Source organism: Zonotrichia albicollis, chromosome 2 (genome assembly GCF_047830755.1).
Source record: "Zonotrichia albicollis isolate bZonAlb1 chromosome 2, bZonAlb1.hap1, whole genome shotgun sequence".
Taxonomy (NCBI): Eukaryota; Metazoa; Chordata; class Aves; order Passeriformes; family Passerellidae; genus Zonotrichia; species Zonotrichia albicollis.
In genome coordinates this window covers 114,431,728-114,457,376 of record NC_133820.1, presented here as the reverse complement: position 1 = coordinate 114,457,376, position 25,649 = coordinate 114,431,728, and the positions used below count along the sequence as shown (strand labels likewise).

The 25,649-nt window shown below is 41.2% G+C and overlaps 1 protein-coding gene across 1 annotated transcript; it reads left to right on the top strand.

Annotated features, from left to right (window-relative positions):
* On the top strand, positions 1-14,535 carry ADGRG7 (adhesion G protein-coupled receptor G7). The gene is given in 8 exon segments (XM_074536210.1): positions 1-184; positions 8,725-8,805; positions 9,595-9,730; positions 11,014-11,127; positions 12,473-12,639; positions 12,642-12,833; positions 14,451-14,480; positions 14,483-14,535. Coding segments are annotated over 8 exon segments (957 nt in total).
* Positions 14,536-25,649: the final 11,114 nt, after the last annotated feature.

Below are 25,649 nucleotides of genomic sequence, written 5' to 3'. Positions count from 1 at the left end.
ATGTCTGAGCAAAATTCTCCAACAGAGGAGCAGGCATCTGGAAACTGCCTGGGAATTACAGGAGATGCCAAGTTCAATATGAGCCAGCAGTGTGTGGTTCTCTGCAAACAAGGTGGAAGAGCAGCTGTGTTATGTGAAGGCAGACAGACTGATGGACACTTTTACCCTGCCCTTCCTGGTCCTGGTGAGGCACCCCTGGGAAATACAAGCTTAGTTTTGCCACCTGCAAGCCAGCTTAGCGAGACTTAGGGAAGCTGGAGAGGGTTCAGCAGGATGCAGTGAGGTCAGTGAGGAGCTTTGGACAGGTGGCCTGCAGGAAGAGTGGGAAAGAGTCGAACATGTTCACTGTGATGAAGAGGAGACTTGAGGGCAGGGCTAACAGAGCCTTCAGCTGAGAGGGAGCTGCAAAGACCATCAAACCCAAACCCTCTCAGTAACACCAGAGTTAAAGCAAGACACAGAGTCATAAACTGCAGTTTGAGACACTGAGATTGAGCATGAAGAGAAATGCTTGGATTTAGAAAGGTATGTCACTGCAGCACGTCTCCTAGTGAGGTTGTGAAGCCTTTTATTGGCCTAGATGCCCTCCAGAGGTTTCTTCCACCAGATTTTTGAGACACCTTGTCCTGCTAACCTGGTAAGCAAGGCTCAGGTATGGTGCTGTAAGGCAGAGCTCATCTTTGCAGCATCATGCATCTTATTTTTTGGTAATAATTTGTGTTGAAGGAAAGTGTCATGGTATAGTGGGAGACTGAGACCCTGTAGAAAACAAGATCCACAGAAAGTTAAGTAATTTGGCATGAAAGCCCATTCCAGAACTCAGACAACACTCTAGGTTTGCTAAGCCCCCTCAGGACCCTGACCATAAATATGCTTTGAGTCAATCCTGCTAATGGGACATAGTCAGCTGAAATGTGGTCTGAATTAGCAAAAGTTAGCAAAAACAGGATGTTGCAAGTCTTAAGATGAAGCAAAAATTTTCTGCCTGTGTGCTGCAATATTTTTTCCAAGTGTTTGCAGCTTTGTGAGGTAAATTTGTGTTAGTTATAGCAGTAAGGTACATGAGAATGTAGCAGGCTGCTCTTCTGGATCAGGCCAGGGTTTACTGGGCTCAACACTCTGCCTTTGGATGGAGCCAGTACCAGCTGTGGGGTCTGGGCGCTCAGCCTGTCCCAGTCCAGCAGAAACAGGGTAAAAACATCCTTCACCAAAAGTCAAATCCAACCCATCATGGTTTAGAGTCACCAAAGGACTGCTCCCCATTAATTGTTCAAAAGTCTGTATTTTTGTTCCCTGCTGTATTCTGTGGCATTAGGTTACCAAGTCTGATTTCTGCCTGGGTATTAAGATACCAAAGATGAGGCTTCATAATATTTTTCAAATTTTCTAGGACTAAAACAGTGAAAATAGAAGAGATGGCAAAAAGTATGGGCTTTTAAGACTTCACTCACTTTAAAAATATCACTTGTGGCAGCTTAGAAGCTTGGGTTTAGATAAGATTAACGTAACTGCTTTTATTTCATTTAGGGGCAAAAGATTCAATGAGCTTCTCTTGTCTCAGTACTATTTCATTTTTGAAAACTGATCCTTATGCTAAAAATATTTCATCTGGAAATATATTATTTTTTTCTTTCTGTGCAGTTAATTTCTGTGCCTACAGTACTGAGACTGAGCATTTTGGAAAATAATATAAAACCCCTATTTTTGAACAGATGATAGTGGGTAAATATGGCCACTCCTAAAAGGAATGTGCACCTGATACTGTGACTGCTATGTGTTTCTTTCCTTTTGCTCCCATTTCCCAAAGGCAGATGTAAGGTTTGTGAAAGATGTTACCAGATGAGAGGTCTGTGTTTGAAGCCAGAGTTCTGTAGCTCAGGCAGCAGGAGCACAAAGTTTTCTGCAAAGCTTTCTGCCCCAAATGCAGAGAATTTCAGGTACATATGCTGAGATGGATCTGGGGCTGGGAGGAGAGTCTGTTAATAGTAAAACAATCTGTTTATATCCTACTATTTAGCATTAGGATTCAGGATGCTTTCCATCAGCTGTGGTTCCATGAAGTGCCTCAGCCTCCAGGGACCTTGTAGAGGAGTAAGTGCTGCACAGCTGCTGCTCCACATGTCCTTTGCATCTCTTTCATAACAAATAAACTCTGTTTTTCAGGACATGGTAAAAAGTCTTTCTGACAGCTCAGAGCTGATGCCAGTGCTTCCCAATTAAAAGATGTATTTCTGCAGCTCTAACATAACAAAAGCCTGACTTGGACATAAAGAATATCAGCCCCTGTGACAGGACAGTGTACACGAATGTAAACACATGTTCTGAAAAGAACAATAAATAGTTAAATAATTGATGGTCACTGAAAGACAAAATTTTGCAAACAAATAGAAAATAACACTGGATAGGGTGTCAGAAAATAACACTGGATAGGGTGTCACAGACACAGAACAGTTTTAAGTCCCAGTGAGGTCATGTGAATGTTTGAGAACTTCTATACTAAAAGCATATCTTTCTGCTTTTAGAAAATTACAGGTAGCACTTCAATAGAAATCCAGATGTGCTCCAGAGAAAGGAAAATTCCTACTTTAAAGCCTCCCCAAATTCTGAATTGTAATGAGAATCTGGACTCCTTAGCATCACAGGTAATCTTAAATTACTACTTAAACAGTTTCTGAGATTCTGCACTGTCCTGGGGGAAAAAAAAAATATGGGGAGTGGGAATAGAAAATTGGGACAGGAAATATATCTCATGTTCCTCAAAACTTTGCAGAAAGCAAAATAAATGACCAAAGCCTTTTTCCAGTGGCATTCTTGGCATGTGCCTGCTTTGCAGATGGCCTGAATTTCCAACGGTGATCATTTTATTTTGCTTGGGTTTGCCTGAACACAGCATCCCATTCCACATTTCTTAACTGGCCTGCAATTTCCCCAGTCAGATTTGTAGTTCTCAGCAAAGCCTCTGAGCAGAGGCGATGCTGACCCAGGGCACCAAACCAGTGAAAACGGAGAAGACTGGCAGGAGGGGACACTGACACCAACATGTTCAGGAGGGTTGAGAGTGAAGCCTTTCCATTCTGTTTCTGTTCATCAAGAATCTAAATTCAAACTCTCTTGCATGAATGCCATCTGTAAAATCCATAAAATCCATCACTCCCTAAGTCAAGCTCTAAGGCTTAGCCTTGCTGTATCTGCAAAACATGGAGAGGTGAACATGACTAAGCACATTACAGTGACTGCTTCCCTTCTGCTGCTTCTGTGTTTCACTTCCTTATCACTAGTCCCAGCTGGAAAAAAAAAAAAAAGAAAAAAAAGAAAAAAAAAAAAGAAAAAAAGAAAAAAACACCCACCAGGTACAGTCCCATTAAATAAGAGAAGTCCTTTCCTCGTGCATTTTTGCTTGACTTCTGTACCTTCAACCCAATTCTTCACCTGCTCGGATTCTTTCCTGAGCAACCCCTGAGCTCAATATTGCATTTTTCCAGTACATAAACTTCACTAAACGGTTCAAAGCAATATATAACATTACAAGTAGCTATTTCCAGTGCCATTAAGGTGTGACACATGGTTTTTCTGCTGCCATCAGTAATGTCTGGGTTTCTTGGGAGCTGTGATGTCAGGCTGCCATCTAGCGAGCTGAGGACAGCTTGGGGAGCTGGGGAATGGGAGCAGGAGGTGTGCATGCTAGTGTCCAGAGCCCAGGTTTAAAAGGATTTGATTACTTTTAAATAGAACTGCTTATTTTGAATCCAAGGCCATTCTAGAAGTTGGAAGCAAGAGCAGTGTGTCACTGTCATATTTTCCGGAAAAATCCCTTTGCCAGGATTTCTTCTCCTGGGAAGCTGAGAAGCCTTAGAGAAGAATGAAAACAGTAATTATCTGATTGCTTCTCCTGTGTTTTGCTGCTTTGGAATGAGGTTGGAGATTGTTTATCCAACAGCTGGTTGAATTGTTTTTACTCAATGACCAATCGGTGCCAAGCTGTGTTGGGACTCTGAGGAGTCAGTCACGCGTTTTTCATTAGTATCTTGTTAAGCCTTCTGTCTGTATCCTTTCTCTATTATTTTGGATAGTTTTAGTATAGCATTCTTTAATAGAATATCATAAAATAAGAAATTAGCCTTCTAAGAACATGGAGTCAGATTCATCATTCCTCCTTCGTCCTGGAGACCCAACAAATACCACAAACAGTGAACACAGGTGTTCATGATGTACTGTTGGTCCATCATGCACATGCAGATGTTTTCAAGTCAAATAATATTATCTCCAGTAATTATAAATGCAAATTTCTTTCCTCCCTATGCAAGACATGCACTTTTCTTACCTACCTACCTCCCAAGTTTTATCAATGCTTCAAAGCTGCATGATAGAATTAATCTTGATTTTGATAGTTCTCAACATAAATAATTTGAGGACAATTCACTTACTGAAGCAATTCAGTAGAGTTATTAATTGACGGGATTAAGAAACAGATGACTTGACCTGATGACTGGCAGATTTTCTGTCTCTTATTGTTATCTAGCTATACCTTCATATAATATATGAAGGTACAGCTAGATGCCTCAACTTGGTTTTGTTTTTAGACTTTAAAGATGCTACAGACATTTAATCTCTATTCATTCAGTGCTAACTAACTCAAACTGGATCCAACCCGTGCTTATACCAATTCTTATTGATACCTCCAACAGCAGAATTGGTTTTGGTTATTTTATTTTATTTTATTTTATTTTATTTTATTTTATTTTATTTTATTTTATTTTGGTTTTTTTTTCTTTTCCTTTTACATTTATTCCAAGCTGGCAGTCTGTATAATGTACTGAAGTGAGGAGCATGTCCTCAGTGCAGGTTATAAACCCTGTGTTGAGAGGCATGATTGTTCCAGAGGACATTTCTCAAGTTCCTTTGATGGCCTTTGAAAAAATCCTGTTGTGGTTATTTAAGGAACAATGAAAGGTGCAGAGAAGTTTATATACTCAGAACTCAGTGACCTCAAGACAAAGGAGAGGTCCTGCTGCTACTTCAAGGCAAGGTGGGGAGAACAATGAGGCCAGGCTGTTCTTCAAGGTGTGCAGTTTTAGGATGAGTGCCCACAGAGTCAATGGGCAATATAGGAAATTCCATCTAAATCAGATAATATTTTTCTCCTTAACACTGTTCAAACACAAGCAGTTTTCCAAGGGAGGTTGTGGATATTCAAAGTGATTCCCTGAGCAGACTGGTTTCAGCCCCTGTTGGACATGGGGACCTCCAGGGCTCCCTTCCAACCCAAGATGCTCCAAGAATTCATGAAAACAATCTCTAGGGAGAATTTGCAAACACCACATATTTGACATTAACATAAACATTTTGGATGGAAAATTACTTGTATATTTTTATTTTATTACTTGTATATTTTTATTTTGTGTGAGAATGCTATGAAGTGGTGACTCTTGCCTTTTCTCTTTTTGTTTCTGTTAAGTGACATTTTCCTCACAGCTTGAAACTGTGGGCTCCAGGAAGGTTTCAATTATTGTAAGTAACACTCAAATCCTCAGTTTCATGACAGACCAACTGACCTGACAGAACATCACTGCTGCAGATTATGAAAAAGCCAAATGTTTCAGAAGACTTTCAGGTGAGTCTTATTAGGACTAAAATAAGACTTGTGGGGCTTAATATTTGTGATATCAATTCTGTTCCCCCCTCCAACAGCAGAAAAGACACTGTTCTATCTCTTAACTGTACATAACACTGCAAACAAATGCATTAATTTTGTCATTTAGCAGAGTTATTTAAGCATCCTTGAGCATGTACTTGTGGAATCACCCTTGGGTCTGTTCTCAGAGCTGAGTGTAACCTTATCAGCCGTTTAGATGTACATCAGAAATTTTAATGTTTACGTTAATAATTATATCTCTACTAACTAAATTAATAAAAATGTGTCTTTATGAACCCATTGGCACAAAGTTTGTGCTCCCTTGAATGCCTTTTTTTACTTTTTTACTTTGTTGTGTACTTTCAAGCAATGCTTGCTAAGTGTTCTTACTTTGCCCATTCAGTGTGTAGCTCATGGGGTGATTTACTCAACTACGTTTGAATATTTCCTTTTTTTCTGCTTGATTCAGGCATCTGTGGCAGTAATGGCTGCAGTGAGTCAAATCTTGGATGCCAACAAACAGATTGCGTCCACAATAATCTTGTCAGTGCTACAACCAGGTAACTTGAGCTTTGCCATTTTCTCTAGATGGAAGTCAACAGCATTTCCCCTTCTGGTTCAGGATGAAAGCAGTTCATGAACAAGTTAAAATATGTTTGCCATTCAATTCCAATGTGCAATTCCCAATTTACACCAATGTAAGCATTGCTGGATTCTTCTGCTTTAGAGAAAAGATGGGGATAGGAAATGAGGAGCACTATCCACTGGAGAACCAAATCAGACAGGAAGCTCAGAAACTGAACCTGTAGCTGTATAACAACAAATAATGATAACTTTTATCCCACTCATTATTTTGAGGCAGCCTCATGAAAGCAATGGAGGAATTTTCTTTCACTAGTAACATCTCACAGCCCAATGTTGCAATCCAGTCTGCTCCACTGAAATTAAGCTCCTCTGTGATTCTGTTTTTGGCACAGAGAAGTAAGTCCTGCGTGTTGTTGGATTTAGCTAGACAGAATGAACACATTTATGAATTACAAATCCTAACTCATACACTGCTAATTGTTGCAGATACAGCTGGGAAAGTATCAGTCAACAGAACCAGAAATACAGGAAAATGCTCCTGGGCTTATTGATGACCTCAGTACTGAAGTTCAGATACTGTTCAACATTTCAAGTAAGCCCTTTCTTCTTTTGAAAACTGCAGCTGGGAAAATTTTTAATGAATATTCACTGAAAATCTCCTTTGGGGGGAAAAAAAACCCCTTAGCTGGTTGGTTTTTATGCATGCTGATGCCTGGTACAAGAAATGCAAACTTCAAATGAGCTGGAGAATCTTATTTATAGAAGAATGCAAGCATAGATCTAATGGCCAGAATACTTTTGGTGTCTGTGACTTTTTCAGTTGTTTTATTTTCTAAAATTGAGGGTGTGCTGAATCTTTGACCATAACTCTACCAACACTGAGATCAAGAACAAGTACATACTTACCTTTTCCTGAAATCTGAAGACATGAACCATTTCAACTAAAATTCCTGTTGCTGTCAGGTGTCAGTCAGGACATCTACATCCCAACACCTGTAAATTGCATTACTCACTTGGAATTTTTCCAGATGTCCATTACTTACATTCTGCAGTGCTTGGAGGATAAGTTGGAATTGACCAGGAGAAAAAGAAAAAAAACCCAAAACTATAGTTCTTCAAATATGTGCATTTCTCTGTCATCACAAGAGTTTCATACCAGGCACCTGAAACCAGCAGACTTTTCCTCAGTCTCTCATGGTAGTGTCAGTAACACTGAGAAATCACAACAGCATAACAAAGGTGAGGTTAGTAGAGCACTTAGACATAATAATGATGAACCTCATTTGAATACCAGCCCATAGGGAAATGAATAATTCAATTCTCTCACCAGAGTTAGGAAAAGATGTGAAGAGGTAAACCAAGTAACCTCACACACCCAGCACTGACAACAAAAATCAATTAATAACTCATTAACTGGTCACTGCCATTTCTGTTCTCTCTTTCAGAAAACAATACCATGGAAAAACAGTATAATCATGTAATCAAAGCCTTTATCATCATGCCAGTGTAACATAACATTCCCCTCAAGACAGATAGATATTGAATGCAGTTTGTCCTACAAGAATCCTACAAGATTTCTTCAAGTGCACATTTGTGATATTTTGTAGAAATACAGTTACATTAGTCTCACCTGATGATCAGGTTAGAGAGAGATCAAATCAGTCTCTCTTGATCTTAAGTCAAAAGCATAACATCAATAACAAAGCTTATTATATAATCTAGGATTTCACTTCCTCGCTTAAGCTACAACTCAGATGAGTGATTTAAATCACATAGATGAACTCTAATTTGGTAAAAGTGTGAAAATAATCCCATCCAGTCAAAAAGTGAGATCTGAAGGCAATAAGCCAGGCAGTCTCTTATCTTCTGACTTTGCACTAACAGTAAATGTCTCTGGTGTGGCTACTTCTTATTTAGTGTTATTAAAAGTCTGGCTATTTTGACTGTGTGCATATATTAGGATTTAGGATAATATTTTTCTCATTTACCAGTATTTTCCCCCAGAAATGATATTAAGAGAAGGGTAATAATTATTTTCACACTCCACCTCAGCAAAAATTGAAGATGTCTCTTAACATTCATAGGAATAGCAGGTGTTCTCAACTACTAATATGGATTCTGAGAAAAATCTAAGGAAAAATCTGTAAATGCTGAATGTGTGCATGAGCATAGTGCAGGCTTCTTGTGTTTAGATCAAGTGGCATAGAAAATGTTCTTCAGCTTCTGTATGTAACAGCTGATACTGCTGACTGTGCTGCTAAACTAGGACATTTGTGAGCAAAAGCATATTCCATAAAATGCCATAGGAATACCAGAGGGGATTTGTCTTAGGGTGCATTAGTCCTTTATCAAGAATGAAAAAAAGAGGTCTATGAAGGACAGTCTTTCTCTCCACAAGACAGCCAAAATTCTGGAAAACAAGAAAAAAGTCAACGTGACTTGGCTAATACACATATTAATATGGGAAATGTTAATTTTTCATGCTCTCTTTTAACTCCCACTCCTAGATAAAACTATTTTGTCCTTTGACTTCCTCCACCAGGAACTGATGCCAGATGTTACTGCTTTCCTGCAGATAATGATCTTATGTGAGTGTCCATTTGCCAATCCCCCTGAATTTTTAGATATAATATGTATTCAAATTTGGCATGGTTTCTCCAGAAAACAGTAATTGGCTTCTTCTTACAATATTTGACAAAGTTTTTAAGCTCACATACATATGACAGATCATCATGGAACCATACAGCTAAGTGATCCAGGAAATCTGTCATTTCTAAGGAAATTAATGAAACTTTTTTACTCCTATATTTCTTCATAATTTTTAATTGAACTATTGAATACCATGAATGGTTGTGGTCACTTCTTATTTGCACTCCAAGCTGCTTGTTGCTCATTAAAAGTAGTTTTAATTGCTGTACCCTGCAGAAGCATGTTTGAAAATGTCTGCATGCCATTTGGTGTGTGAGTGCATGAGCACCACTGTGCTGCAGCAGGGGAGGGAAGGGCCACTCCATTTTTCATTGTTTGCTTCCTGTTCCAGTGTGGATTCAGCTCTGGTTGGCAGTAATGCTGCTACCAAAACCTGAAAGCTGTTGTTTGACTTACACATAATTCAACTGGCAGTGCTTTAATGCTTACTCAGTGGAAGCCTGAATCCTGATCACTTGGATAATTCCACTGAATTGGTAATTTCACTGGCCATCTTGACTGAGAAAGGCACATAAAGTAAGTTTAAAATGCCAAATTATGCTGTTATTGATATAATTCCCAAGGTTTATGAAACCCATATATTGTTTAGTAGCTGCCAGCTCCCCTTTCAAAATCAAATCACTGTCAATTCACAAGGTTTGCTGGTGCCTATCTCTATGTCTCTGTAGCGACTTTTTCTCCTTGCAATCCCCATCCCTGGTATGACACATCTGAGCTGCAGCTGTGTGCTCATGCCTTTGTCCTTTTGGGAATACACTGTAAAACATGCAGGTGTAATCACAGCACTAATTTTGCTGTTCTGATGGTAGGGCATTGTCCTTTCTTCAGTGGGAAGAGTCTGAGGCTGTTTGATTTTTTTTGTTTGGTTGATTGTTTCTAACTCATGGAAATACAAGGGCATAGGTGCACTCAAGCTAGAATGCACAGGAGTTTAGAGTGTCCCCATGTACTTGTTTCTGCCCTGTGGCACATCTGGCAGATTGGGCAAGCTGTGCTCAAGCTGCTGAATAGCCAAATGTGTTGGCAAGTCCTGGCTCCCTGTGACAGGACCTGTGCCTGTGCTCAGCTGCTGGTGCAGCTCCTCAGCAGGGAAGGGCTGGCCTGGTTCATTCTCCTGCTCAGCCTTGGCAGCCTCCAGCTCTGCAGCTCCCACATGAGGGGCTGTCTAAAGGCTGAGGTGTCCCCAGGTGAGCAGCAGAGCTTCCTGGAGTCTGGGCTGGCTATGGCACTGCCTTGTGCTGGGTAAATAACTCAGAGGATTTAGTATTAACTACTCCCTCTGCTTATGTGTTTATGAAAGCCTTGCTCTGTAAATATTAAGCATTCAACCATAAAGTTTTATACATTGCCCTCTTTTACTAACGAGAATATTTATGAATGACTGCCTGGTTCTGATGTTTGTTATTCCTTCAGTATTTATTTCAACTTCTCTAAACAAAACACACCCTGGATAAAATCACATATTGTGGTCACTAATTTCAGTGTGCCAGCATTTTAGAGTGCATTTTGACTGTCTTCACAGAACAGCATTTCCATATTTGTACTAGTTACTTGTTTCTGTATTTCCCTTTGTGTTATGCATGTCCTTTTAGCATAAACTGACTATATTCTAAATAAGATTCCCATCTGTTTATGCAAAAGCAACGGCATTTTCTGTTTCACTGAACACATTTACATTTACTTGCTGCTTTATTGTCACTAAACAAACATAGACTGGTTTCAATTTATAATTATTTGTGATATCTTACCTTAGACCAAGAAGTCAAAATTCAGAATGCTCACCAGTATGAAAAGCTAAAAGCTGCTTTGTAAAGTCTGTGTCACCTTGCATTTTACTATGAATAATTTAATCTGCCATTTTGATGAATATTTGATTGGTATTGTTAAATCTCTGGTTGGTGTTTTTCACAAACTTCTCTAGTTTTGGGGTCTAGAATAATTCCGTGGGACCTAAAAATTCTGGCAGTGGCTACCAATGATTATAACTTTACTGAAACATTCATGTTCCTATGTGCAACCAGAAACAGAAACTTTAAAAAGAAATTTATCTCTTCTCATCTCACATAACTGACAAAATTGATTTTCTGGGCATTTCATTTAAAATATAAATATGAAAAGCTTTTGGATTATATTTCTTATATTGGTGTTGGATTGTCCATGGCTGGTCTGGTTATTATCATTTTGTTTCAAATACTCACTAGGTAAGAGGGAAGATGTTGAACTGCAAGTATTTTACACTAAGTTCCAACATTTTGTTCTGTATGTAGTTTGAGGAAAAAAATTAAAAGCAGCCAGTTTAGAACATATTGCAATATTATTAATTAGCAAATACTATTTTCAAAAATAGCTAAACCACACAGCATGGCTTGGGACTCGCTGACACCTCTGTTACTCCCCTGGTCAGGCACAGACAACACAGACCCAGTGTACACAGGTCTGTGATACACATTGAGCTTTTCAGTTCACTATCTCAGTTCTAGGCTTTAAAAATGTGTCACAGTGCTCCACCAGCAGTGCGACCTCCCCCCATACACTGGTATTACAATGTGTAAACAGTCATCTCTTTTCCTAGGCAGTAGCTAGCTTGTGCTACTGTTTAATTGTGAACGACTTAATACAAACACAATTGCAGCAAATTTTCTTGATGGACATGCCTGTGATTAATGTTGTCCTGTGAATCCCCTCTGAACAATAAGGGAAGTCATGCCAGCAGAGCTGAAGTTATAATAGATTAATGCCTGTTTCTCATCCTGCTTGCACTAATGCAGATTTGGAGCAATTCCATCAAGATTCATATTTGTAAGACTGTAGGTGCTTCCAGCCTCTGCCTTTTAAATGTATTTATTTATGATAATGTTATAAATATATATATATATATATATATATATATATATATATATATACACACACACACACACACATATATAAAATATAAAAAAATGCACATTTATATATATGTGTACATACACTATATATAATGCCAAGGGAGGTGGTGGAATCACTGTTCCCAGAGGTGTTTAAGGAAAGAGAGGACACGGCACTCAGTGCCAGGGTCCAGCTGACATGGTGATGTTTGGTCATAGGTTGGACTCAATGATCTTGGAAGCCTTTTCCAACCTAATGGATTCTGTGATTCAGAGATAGGACAAAGTTTGGAAGTGGAGGTTTATTATTCTATTGAACTCTGGAGAATGGTTAGAAATACTTGTTTTATGCTAACTTGCTTCTTAACACTCATGAAAAAGATTCCAAAAAGAGCAGAAAGGGAAAAAACATGCATTCCAAACTGCTGTCAGTCAAGGCCTAGTCCTAAAAAATGCTAGATATTCTCTGTTCTAGTCAAAGTCAGACAAAACTAATGGATTTGTTAAGCTGTCAGAGTAATGTTGGTGTGATTCTGCAAATAAGTTATTGTTTTAGTTTCTGTCTGTATTAAAGTTTCTCCTCTCTAACTTGCTTTTAATATAAATGAAAATGAGAAACTCTTTGAGAATTTTTCTCATTTTTCTCTTCTTTTTTTTCTCCTAAACATATTTCTACCAATAGGAAAACTCAAAACTTATCTGTAAAGTGGATGTTAGTGAGTCTCTGCTTTTCTATGCTCATTTTTAACATCATCTTCATCTCTGGAATTGAAAACCAAACTTTCAGAAAGTGCAGCACCGATACCACCAGATGCTACCAGCAATACCTTCCTTATGATGCCACCAGCACCCCCTTACCCCTGACACAGTGGATACTCCCACAGACTGCTGGTGCAGAGTTGTGGCTGTCCTGCTGCACTGTTTCTTGTTGGCAGCATTCCTGTGGTCAGCACTCAGCTCTGCACTGCTGTGCTTATTGCTGCTCAGAGCCACAAAGCCACTGCCTGGATGTTTCCTCGTAACCATGTCATTAATCAAATGGGGTAAGATTTGAAGTTGTCCATGTGGCAACTTTTACAGTGCAGAGTACATTCAGGGAGAGTTGTAAAGATAGGAGAGCAGCAGAGAGCAAGTAGAATCAGTGTCTCTGGGTTAGTGCCACGTGATTTAATAATCTCCCTTTCCTTCTCACATTACTGGTATAACCTGAGCTTGTTCTCATTGACCTGATAGAACACTGAAACTGATAGCCTGGTCACTGGCACAGCAGCACAGGCCTGTTGGGTGCAGGAGAAACTTTCACAGCAATCAAGAATTCAACAATCTGTTTCTGCCCACTAAATAAAAAATCTTTTAGTCATGGTGATTTCATATGTGGACTTAAATCCCTCATTTAGTGATTCCCAGCCAGAGCTTTGAATGTATCCAAAAGCAATGAGTGCCTGATATTATTTTTATACATTATTTTTATACATTATTTATTAATAAGCAAAGAACACATTCTGAAGTCAGTACAGCAGTTAGAAGCAACACTGCAAACTGAAAGGAAACTTTCAGAGAATGTTTCACTCTCAGAGAATGTTTCATTTTCTCTTTCGGAGAACTTACCCAGACAATGGGAAAATTCAGACAGATGCTGACAAGGTAAAGTGACAATCTCAGCCTGTTTCAAGAAACTCTTCTAATACAGTATACAGGGGCAGTATTTTCCATGTTGTGAATTCAGCTTTTCTGTTGTATTGTTTCTGATGGCACCCCCAAGCAGTTTTCAACCCTTATTTTTCCATTATTATGTCTTGCATTTGTAGAGGCAATTCCTTGGAAATATTTGGAATTTGGACTGCACATGCAAACCAGGAAAAGTGCAGCAAATGCTGCCTGGCTACGTGGCACTGTGCTCCCTCCACAGGTATTTGAATGACAGCACAGCATTATGTTCTTCTGTGTGTCCTGTGACGAGTTACACACGTCCAAACCACAATGATTCTGACTCACTGCTTTTGGATCTCTTTTGAGACCACAGGCAGTGCATGGCAATCTGCAAGGTCTCTATTAGGGATGAAGAAGGAAGAGACTTTAGGGAGAATGTTTATTACCAGGATAAAAAGTTTTGCATGAGGTTTCTCCCCATGAGATGCGCTGCCTAGTGTGAACTGGCAGGCAGGAGGTGCAGAAGACAAGAAGTGAAGCAAAGGGATTGAGGACGCCAACCTGACAGCCAAGCTTCTTGCAGGGCAAAAGTTACACTCTGCATCAATCTGGTATGAAATACAAAGGTGTTTGATACAATATGTTCCTAAACTAGTTTCTCTCTGCTGACCAGAAGGTAGGGTTGCAAAGTTGTGATAAGGGAGCCCACTACAGCCCAGGAGGGGCTTGCTCTGTCACCACAGGTGCTGGCTCAGGAAGCTCTGCTGAAGTTCTTTGCTGGTAAAAATCTGCAAGTCATGTCTACGAACTGTCCTCAGAAAAATATTGCTCACAACCCTCAGTCCTGCCTCTTGTCTAGGCTACAGAAAACCCCTTTAACTAAGTACAAGGCATGTGAAACATAGATCTTAAAATCTATGGAACTCAGGAGGCAATAAGCTATTTGTGTGGAAGGGAGGTATGCCTGTGCAACCAAACAATAAATTGCTAATGTCTCATCTATTAATTAGGAATCCCTGCCATAGTTGTTGCAATAACACTGCAGCTACTGACAGAGAAGGAAAAGCTCTAAACTACCAACAGGAAGAATTTTAAGTCCACATATAATTAAAACACTTGCTATCCCATGACTTTTGTGATGGTTTATTATTAATACAATTCTAGGTGTATTGTTGTGTCCTGGATTGCCAAGAAAATTGTATTCTATTTGCCATCTGTGTGGCAGTCGTCTTCTATTAAGTGAGCAGTTTTTTTTATCTGTTCCACACCCAATCCTCCCTCTAGGGAGACATCTGCTGATAACAGGCTATTGAATGTCACTGCATGACTGATAAGAACTACAGCATCCCATTGGGAGATACTCCACCCAGAGGGAGGAGCCAAGCATTCCTACCCAGATATAATCTGGAGATTCTGGAACACCAGCACGGCTTCTCCACTGGATTCCCAGAGGAACAGCTGCCTCTTCCACTGGATCTTCAGAGGAAGACTACACCCTTTTCTACAGGATCACTGTTCCAACAGCACCACACCTGACACTCCAGGAGCACTGCAGCCACAACTCCAATTGACTGCTACCAACACCCTGACCCACAGGGTGTCAGGTTGTGTTCTGACTATCAGTGTTGTTTTGTATTACTGCATTGTTTATTTTATATTTTTATTTTCTTCCCTAATAAAGAACTGTTATTCCTGCTCCCATATTTTTTTGCCAGAGAGCACCTTAATTTAAAATTTATAGCAATTTGGAGGGAGGAGGTTTACATTTTCCATTTCAGGGGAGGCGCCTGCCTTCCTTAGCAGACACCTGTCTTTCCAAACCAAGACATGTTGCTATACTATTTTGTACTTCTAAGTACTCAAAAGAAATAAAACTCTTTACTCAACCTAGATATTCACTAGAAAGAAACACATTTTCTCCTTACTAAGGATCTAGGGTACTGGATCTACATCTGCCTTGAATCCTCCTGCAAGACTATGCAGTCCTCTGTGAATTGAAATGCAAACTGCAGACACCCTCAGCCTCACTGATACTCCAGCCCTTCATTTAAGTGCATAACTACATTTCAGTACCTACATCAAACATATTAAATTAATCAATGTATTGAAACATACATACTTCAAATGTATTTAAATCTGGCTATAATAATTATGTTTCTATTTGCCTCGTGTTTCTGGAATAGATATTCATTGGAGTGCCCACATACCAAAGCAGGCTATCAGACTTACAATGCACCTTGGCAATAGTGGATGATATGAAAGAAAAGCAGACTTGTTCAGGAAATTAAACACAAAGCCCTTTACAGATAGTGGTCATGTTTTTGCAAATTTATTCCTCAGTCTCTTGTCACCAGCTCAGACCTTCTTGTCACAAACTCGGATTTTTGACAAAATCTTTTATTTTAAAGAAATGTATACTTTCAGCAGGCAGAAAATGAATTCCATTTGTTACAATGGGTCAGACTTTATTCAAGTGCATATCAATGAACATATTCAGAGTTTTGTCCCCCTTTTTGGATTGCAGCATCACTCTACTTCAATGACAGTTATTCCCAATTTAAACCCTTAAAAGTGAGAGAAGAGCAGGTCCAATCAACTGAGAATGACAAATTTCTCAGCACAGCCAAACACCACTCCAGTTCTCGAGCAGCTTGAAGGAGATTTACTTGCTCAGTTTTACATCAACACTCCATGTATTGTCACAGGCTGTATGTCACAAGCTCTCAGTGTACACTGGATTATTTAAAAAAGGATTGCTTTCATTTTATTAATTCCATGGGACTGATCCATTCAACAAAATTTTGTACCTTTTCTTCATTTCTTTAAGTACAATTTTCATGGACAGCTACTTCTTTTGTTGAAAATTAAGTGCATTTGGATGAATTTATAAGCATTTTAAAAAACTTACAACAGCTGACATGCTAATTTTCAATTGCCTTGGTAAACCTCACTTTTTAAATTGAGAACAGATACATACAAGCTGCATACTCCAAACACAGATTAGTCTGATAAATTTGGTTACATTTATTTTTCTGGATTTCTTCTCTGAATGATACATCAAACAAACATAAGGAAGTGTATCTTCTCAACTCACTTTAATAATATCTTTTTGCAATATAGCCCTGAACAAATAAAAAGTTTGAAACTCAGATATTAAATGTTATAGAGAAAGGTTAATAACTTTTTGTGTGTGTGCTTCTAGGAATAAAAAGGATTCATCAATGAAAAATATGATTAGCACTATCTCTGTAGTGGTATTGCTCAGGATCACATGGATGATTGACTATCTCATATTAATTAGCAATGAAAAAACAAGTCTTGCTTTCAGCTTTCAATTTTGTATTTTGAATGCTACCCAGGTGTAATATTTAGCAATTCTGAGTCTAATAATTGAGATTTAAAAACAGAAATTGGACTTATTTGTTCTACAGCTTGATATAGGGTGGGAACTTGGTAGAAAGCAGTTATAGGGATTCAGATATTTTTTCAGAAATGGATGCTGGTTTATCACATATAAAACTCTTACTCTTGTACAAATCAAGGTGGGATTTTATTTTAAGGTCAGCACTGAAAAGACTGTTCTGTCTGGGTGACTTCTTTACACCAAATCATATATTTGGTGTAAGAGAATTATTTTCAGAAATAATAGCAGGAAAAAATTCCTCTGCAGTAGATGTTGGAAAGAGTTCCAGGATAGTACCAAGACCTTCATGGCTTGAGGCCTTTCACAGTGATACTGAAAAAAGCCTTCAGGAAAGTTTCTGCCTCTTCTTTCCCTCCACAGTCCTGCTGGATTCTTGGCTTTGTATTCCTATAAATGCATCCCTTCATATAAGGCATATGAAGTACTTGGAGTAATAGATTCTTCATTATTATGCCCCTGGCTACTTTCTATAAAACAGCTAGTTAGAAATATGTGAAAATCCACCCATCCCCACACATTAAGTTGTTTATTGTCAGTTTGATCTACTGAAAACGGAGTGCCTGCACACCAGTGACGATCAGATCTGCAAACTCTGTGCAAAAAGTCCTGAGGTGGCCATACCACCCTGATGGACAGATTATGCCCAGGATTTAAAACTGAAGTAATGAGCAGGAAACAGATCCATTTATTTAAAAAGATGAGGAGTCTTTTTTTTTTTTTTTTTTTGACTCAAGATTCTCCTGTTTAATCCTTGAAATGAGAATTTAGAAAACCAGTATAGAAATGTTAAAGTCTTTATTCCCTTTGTCTGAATCTGACTGAAGTGCTGATATGGCACACCACATTTAATGCTTGTGGCATCCTCAGCCAGGTCTTATCTTCATCCTATCCAGATGAGAGTAATAATATGATCCCGAGACAGGCTCCTGACACATGCTGACTAATCCATTACAATGTGCAAATGAGGCATCTGTAGTTGGGAATCACCTACATGGATTTGTTTTCCTCTTGAAAGTGCTTCATTTATTTCAAGTTATTGATGTAATTGTCAGCAGTTACCAAAATTCATCTTATGGTTGTTTTTTGAATCAATTCACATTGACTAATCTTTTCTGGTTTTAACAGCAAAATAAGTCCACACTTTCATTTCCTCTACAAGAACTCCAGATTTGCATTCTGTTCACTTTCAGAACATCTCTCTTCAAGACAAAAGTTTTCAGAGTGTTCCCATTTTCCAGGTACCACTGTATCTGCATTCAAAAACATAAAATATTTCAAAATCACGGCCTGAAAAACATTCAGAGGAAACTTTCAGATCAACCCAGACTTTTTCAGACAATATTTCTTTGTCTACCTTCCCTAACCGGGACTGGAAACCTGCAAATCCGTGAAATACAATCCCACATTGCTCATGGTTTGTTTCATACAGCTCCCACAGGTACCTGGAATGATGGACACACTTCTCCAGCTGCAGGGAGCTGGAAATAGATCACAAGCTGAGACCACGGGGAGAGAGGAGCAGGACCATGTGCTGGCAGGACAATGTGGCTGCAAAGCAGCCAGGCAACTCCTGAGCCTCTTGGTGCTGCTTGTACCCCAAGGTCTTGGCAAGGACTGAGCTAATGACAGCTTTACACTCCAGTACAGACACACAGAAGTTGCTCAGTACAGACACACAGACGTTGCTCTCTTTATGCCCTTTGTATATTCCAGGCCCACTGGACATGGCCAATGCACTGCAGCTCTCCTCTCCCTTTCATAAGTAAAAATTCAATTTAATTAGAAACCAAACAGTATATCAACAAGCAGGAATTATAAATACACTGTGCATTATGTTATGAACAAAAATTCGGTCAATATTTTTTTTGTGAGAAAAAGTTACAAAAAGGCAGCCAGATCTGTCTCTGCCAGGGTTCTGTGTGCTTTGTTATTGTAATCACGGGTCATTGTAGCTTATCACCCCTTTTGTATTAGTAAAGGCCCTGGCTGGGCTGGGGTGGGGTGATGGCCCTTCCCCAAGGCTGTGTTCTCTTCCCAGCATAGGGAAGACACCTGAGAGGGTGGGGGGGGTTATGCAAAGTGACTCCAGGACCAGCATGCTTTTGGGACCCCGACTCCAAAATGCAACGAGAAAACCCTAAAAACAACGAGCCACCTAAGAGTTGAGAGACTAAAGTGATGTCCGGATGTGAGGAGCCAAGTGCTGAGCCTGCAGAGATGCGGAGTCCCTCTCGCCCTGAGCAGAGAGTCGTCCGGACGCCGGGACCAGGGTAACCAGCGAGGCTCAGAGGCAAGATCTGACGGGGACCTCACGCCCTAAAGCTCCCACGAGGACCGGATCCCCGACTCTGCCCCTAGTGGACAGAGCTGCGCATATCCTCCTCCTCTGAGTCGCCCTGGGAGACGCGACGGGGACTGCAGCCCTGCCGAGCCGCCCAATCCTGAGCTGATCACTTTTAATAAAGGCATTATAAAGGAGAAGAAGTCTCCTGGCCCTGTTTATTTCAGCTGGGGGCGCTCGTCCGGAATAGCCACGCCGCAAGAAGACTCAAGACTGGCCATCTTGGACTTCAGGACAGCTGGCTACCAGGACCAGAGGGATCAGCTCAGGAGCAGCGACGCAGAGGAGCACCGGAACACCAGATTGGTGAGAAAGCCGGTGGCGGGAGCGGGAGACGTGTGTGTGTGTGTGTGAATGAGACGAAGGCCGGCAGCCGGACCTTCGAAGCGAGAGTGGACCTCTCAGTACCGCGGTTCCGGACTCCTGCGAAGGATCCGGCCGGGAACAGGGGGCGGAGCTTGGAATTAGCGTGAGTGAGTCGTCTCCCAAGGGGGAATAAAGGGCCCCCCCCCTCCGGGCGTGCGGAGGGAATATTTGTATGAGTGGCACGCACCCAAAATAGGCCCTGACAGAGGGAAGTCAGGCAGATTTGTCAGTCCCGAGAAGGATTCGGGTAGCAGTTGTAAGTCTCGAGAAGGATTCGCGTAAGATTTTGTCAGTCCCGAGAAGGATTCGGGTAGCTCATAAGCCCTGCAGGCAAAAGTAAGTCCTGGCACAGGAACCAGGCAAAAACCCCAGCGAAGGAGGCTGTGGTTTGCTTTTAAGTCCTGATACGGTGAAGCCTAAAAATTGGCGGGTTAGGCAAACTAAAATCAGGCAGTTGTTTTTCCTGACTGAGGGAGTCAGGCACGACCCGGATTCTTAGGCCGAGGTTGCGTGTGTTCAAGTCCCGATAGATGTAAGACCTGACGTGGGGAAAGTTAGGCAATCAAGAGATTGGGCAGTTGTTTCAGTATAAAGTCCTGAGCATCAGGCAGAAATTTGAAGTTTCAGTGGAGGAGGCTGAAGCTCCTCAAAGAAGGTTCTTTTTTGAAATTACCGGTCAGTAAAGGCATCTTCAGGATTTTTTACTGTTAAGACCTGTAAAATGGGAGGGTGTAATAGTAGAAAGACCGGTAAGAGACTGAGGTATATACATCCTAATAGTCCCTTAGGAGAACTGTTAGTAAAATGGGATTCTATAGAGGCCACGGAGGGATTAGATAAAGCGAAAATGATCCATTATTGTATGGAAGTGTGGCCAGAATTAGAGATACAAGGAGGATGGCCTTGGTGTGGGACGAAGGATAAGTGGATGTGCCAGCTATTAAATAATTATCTGACAGCTCGAGGGGATACTGATCCTGAGCAATTATTGTATGTAGCTTGCTGGTTAAAGAGCGCTGTTGGGGATGAAGGGGTGCGAATTTGTAAGGTACAGAGGAAGAAAGAGGGGAATGAAAGAGGGGATGATAGGAAAAGATGGGATCCCCTGGATTATCTGCCTCCTTCTGCCCCTCCACCTTATAATCCTCTTCTCCAAGCACCTCAAATGGCAGGTCCGGTTCTTCCCCCGGCTGCCATCTCACTACCACCTGTTCAAACTCCTCCTTCTACCTCTTCAGCTTCCGCTATGATAAACCCAGTATCCCCTCCAGTTCCTTCTGCACCACCACAAGTGCCTACTCCACCTGCTGCATTCTCCACCCCTTCTCCAGCTCCACTTAATATTCACTCAGGCTCTTCTCCCCCTCCTATTGCTGTCCCTTTACCTCCTCCTAGTTGGGGCACCAATGTCTCCTCGCCCGATAAACAGCTATCAGCAAATACACCTGCTGATGGGCAGAAAGTTCAGGGTAACCCAGATATCCCTCAAAGTAGTTTGGCATCTGAAGATGGGCCGTACTGTGGTACCAGATCCAAGACCTCCAAGGCAGAGAGACTCTTTCCCCTCAGAGAGGTTCCTATGGGAGGAGTAATGGGAGGTGTTGGCTTTGTGAATGCTCCCCTAACTGCTTCTGAGGTGAGAGGATTCAAGAAAGAGTTGGGGCATTTAGTTGAGGACCCAGTGGGCATAGCTAACCAAGTGGATCAATTTCTAGGTCCAAATATCTACACTTGGGGGGAGATGAATTCTATCCTGACTATATTATTTTCCCCAGAAGAGGTCCAGATGATTAGGGAGGCTAGCATAAGAATTTGGGAGAAGGATAACCGTCCAGGACCCCAGGTGCCATCAGGCGAACAGAAATTGCCACTAACGGATCCCAGCTGGAACCCTAACCAGGAGGAGGGGAGGAAGGCCATGATGGAATATCGGTCTTTGATAATACGGGGGATCAAAGAGTCAGTTCCCAAAGGAACTAACACCCAATTGGCATTTGAGGGCACACAGGAGAAAGAGGAAGCTCCTGCTGCCTGGCTTAATCGCCTAAGGCGGAACTTCCAGTTGTACTCTAGAATAGACCCAGACACCCCAGAAGGTCAAATGCTACTAAAAGTCCAATTTGTTACCAAATCTTGGCCTGATATAAGGAGAAAACTGGAAAAGATGGAAGATTGGCAAGAGAGAGACATTAATGAGTTATTAAGAGAGGCATTGAAGGTGTATTTAAGGAGGGAGGAAGAAAAAGCAAAGGCCAAGGCTAAGATCATGGTTGCTATAGCTAGAGAAAGTGCAGGGTGGGCGGGACCACCACCAGGAGGAGGCACGGATAGGCCTCTTGTACTGTCAGGTGCAAGAGGGATAGAGACACCTCAAGTCCCTTTGAGAGAAAGACATTGCTATTACTGTGGAGAGCCAGGACATACCAGGAGGTTTTGTAGAAAGCTCAGTCTCGATGTGGCAATAGCCAGGGAACAAGATAATTTAGGGAAAATCCTTAGAGGTGATGAGTAGAGGGTCAGGGGCTTTACACTTTAGGAAAAGGTACCTTATTGTTGTCTTGTTGTGTGTGTGAGAGTGAGTCACAAGAAAAGTCAGCCTCAACTTCCCGGGCAGGTGGGGTGGGGGCTGTGACCAAAGTGTGTGTGTGTGTGTGTGTGTGTGACCTGTAAACCAGACTAGTGCTCCTGAGATGTGTGAGGGAGCCGTAGCTGTGAGAGCATGAGTGACACGCAGGCAGCCTCACAGGTGAATGTGCACCAGAGGCAACCAGAGTCAGGGCCCTTCCAAGAGGCCCAGAGATACTGAGACCTGTGGGCCAACCCCAAGGTGAGGGGGGGGTATAGGGACCTGTGATTTTCTAGCAATAAGTTTGTGTCTTAAAGGTGTGGAGGAATGTGTGAAAGTGAATGAGAAATGAGAGAGTGAATATAGATGAGTTAGAATAGAGGTAATGTAGATTGTGCATTACAAGTTTTACCACATCTCCTTAGAAGGAAGTGTATTGTGTAAAAGAATGGTGTAAGAAAAAAAAAAGGGAAAAAGAGATAAAGTGTAAGGGGTTGAAAGAAGTATTTAAGCTGTAAGTAAAAGTAAGAAACAGAAGCAAGAGATAAATAAATAAGATCTTGAAAATAGAACAGAAAACCAGTGAATTAAATACACAGAAAAAATAGTAGAATAAAAGTACTTTGAGAGTTAAGCTAGCTGAGAAATAAAACTCCTTGCAAAATACAGAGTATGTAGAAGTTGATGAGAGAAACATACAAGCTATGGAAAAAGAGAAATTACTGATAACATTAAACAGAGAAGCTGAGTTTTGATAAAATCATTAACAGTAGACCATTAATGCCTGTGTTTGAAAGCCCGTTTCAGGTGTTCTTCATTACTAAGACGGTTGGACTCACATCACTCTCACCCCTGGTATTGGACCAGGATTCAACACCAAGTTTTTCCCTCTGGCATTCTGGTATTGGACCGGACTGCACCCCTGTCTCCGTCTGGCATTGGACCGGACTACACCCCTGTCTCCGTCTGGCATTGGGCCAGACTCCCAGTTTCTCCGTCTGGCATTGGGCCAGACTCCCAGTTTCTCCTTGTGGCATTGGACCGGACTACACCCCTGTCTACTTCTGGCATTGGGCCAGACTCCCAGTCTTCCCCTCTGGCATTGGGCCAGAGTCCACACCACTCACCTCTGGGCACTGGATAAGGATTCATCCACATCACAAGTTAATTCACCTGGGTATACTGTGATTTAAAGTTGACTCTCAGGAGGAAGAGTCAAAAAGACTGAACTGTATGGGAAAAATTGATATCAGAGTTCTAATATTGCTTAAAATGCTTCAAAACTGTTTTGTGTAAATTATGTTGGTAAAAATTTAAGGCTGTAAATAAGTAATTCTAGTTTAAGTTCCCCAATATATATATTTCCAAAGACTCCAGGTGAATCCTCTAGGGAACACTCCCCTGGGGGGGGAAACTAAAATTTGTAGGGAACAGACCAAGAGAGGCTGAACCAGAGAAGCGGGTAGAAGGGACTCTAAAGAGCTTGGAAGCTTCTCCTCAGAAAAAAAATTCCCCAAGAGGCAAGGCCGGGTGGGCAGGCTGTGCAAGATGACCCATACCGGACTCTTGGGAAGGGTAGTACTGGTGGCTCTGATTGCTGGTGTTGCTCTAGGAAGCCCAGCTGAGCCGTGCAGAGAGTGCTACCAACCCCTCTATGAGGAGGAAGTGAGCTCCTTGTCGAGAGTCCACATCAGTTCTAACCCTGATGGTGTTAACCTCTCCCAATTGGTCCTTTATCAGAAAAATAAGAGCATGTATTGGATAGCCCAGAATACTGCCACCTTTAGGCAGCCACTCCTAGGAGAGTGCCCTATAGAGGAAGCCTGGTTTTGCTTTGAATGTGATGCTGCTGAAACAAGCTCAGCAGATCTAGCAAAAAGCAAAGAAATGGTGAAAATGGTAAGAAAAACTGTTTGTTACAAGTATTTATATGAGTGTACTGGAAAAGAGATAAACCCCTTTTGGAACACATTTCAGGGAAACTCTAAACCCCTAAGTTTGATCTCATCTGGCAACTGCATTGCTAAGGTGATAACACCAATTTTCTTATTACCCAAAGAAACTGGATCAAGTTTGGGAGTTCCTATATATAATGATTTGGGAGAAATTAAACAAAACCGGGAAAGTGAAATAGAAATTGAGAAAATCCAAAATTGTAAAAGCCAAGTTCAGATCCCAAAATCTGTGATGAACAAAGTCATCTGGCTACAGGCAGTATTAAAAGAATTCAATTATTAGGGACATTCCAAACGAAATAAAAAGATTGGCATGTGTAAATAATCAAGATCAAACTCCTACACTTGATCCCAGTGGGTGGGAGAACTTAGAGATTTTCAGAAAATATGTATGGGAAAAAGTGGTTTTTCTCGCTGTGTGTGTACTTGAAGGATTGCTCTTTTTATTATGCTTATTTGTCTGTTTTAGTAAAACAGTATTGGCTGTACAAACCAATCTGGAAAAACCAAGAAAAGTAACAAGGTTAAGTAAGCATGATTACCACAGTGCACAAGAGATTTATAGTAGATTCAAAACAAAAAATTGTGAGTTGATGCGAGCTTAAGAATTTAAGCTCGATCAAAGAAAAAGAGGGGGGACTGTTATGAACAAAAATTCGGTCAATATTTTTTTTGTGAGAAAAAGTTACAAAAAGGCAGCCAGATCTGTCTCTGCCAGGGTTCTGTGTGCTTTGTTATTGTAATCACGGGTCATTGTAGCTTATCACCCCTTTTGTATTAGTAAAGGCCCTGGCTGGGCTGGGGTGGGGTGATGGCCCTTCCCCAAGGCTGTGTTCTCTTCCCAGCATAGGGAAGACACCTGAGAGGGTGGGGGGGGTTATGCAAAGTGACTCCAGGACCAGCATGCTTTTGGGACCCCGACTCCAAAATGCAACGAGAAAACCCTAAAAACAACGAGCCACCTAAGAGTTGAGAGACTAAAGTGATGTCCGGATGTGAGGAGCCAAGTGCTGAGCCTGCAGAGATGCGGAGTCCCTCTCGCCCTGAGCAGAGAGTCGTCCGGACGCCGGGACCAGGGTAACCAGCGAGGCTCAGAGGCAAGATCTGACGGGGACCTCACGCCCTAAAGCTCCCACGAGGACCGGATCCCCGACTCTGCCCCTAGTGGACAGAGCTGCGCATATCCTCCTCCTCTGAGTCGCCCTGGGAGACGCGACGGGGACTGCAGCCCTGCCGAGCCGCCCAATCCTGAGCTGATCACTTTTAATAAAGGCATTATAAAGGAGAAGAAGTCTCCTGGCCCTGTTTATTTCACATTACACATGAGACTTTCTGAGTGTCTTCATAGAAGTATTTCATCAGTCCTGAAAAGTCCTCCATGTCTTAGAAATCCATGCTGCTTTTGAGACAGAAAATAAGCGTACTGGAACATTGATACACCTCTAAAAAGAGCAGTCACACCAGATGCAAGGCTGAAGTTCATCACTACTGCTCCAGAAAAAGCAGGGAAGGTCATTAAAAGTTACTTAAGACAAGTAGCCCATACATTTTTTATTT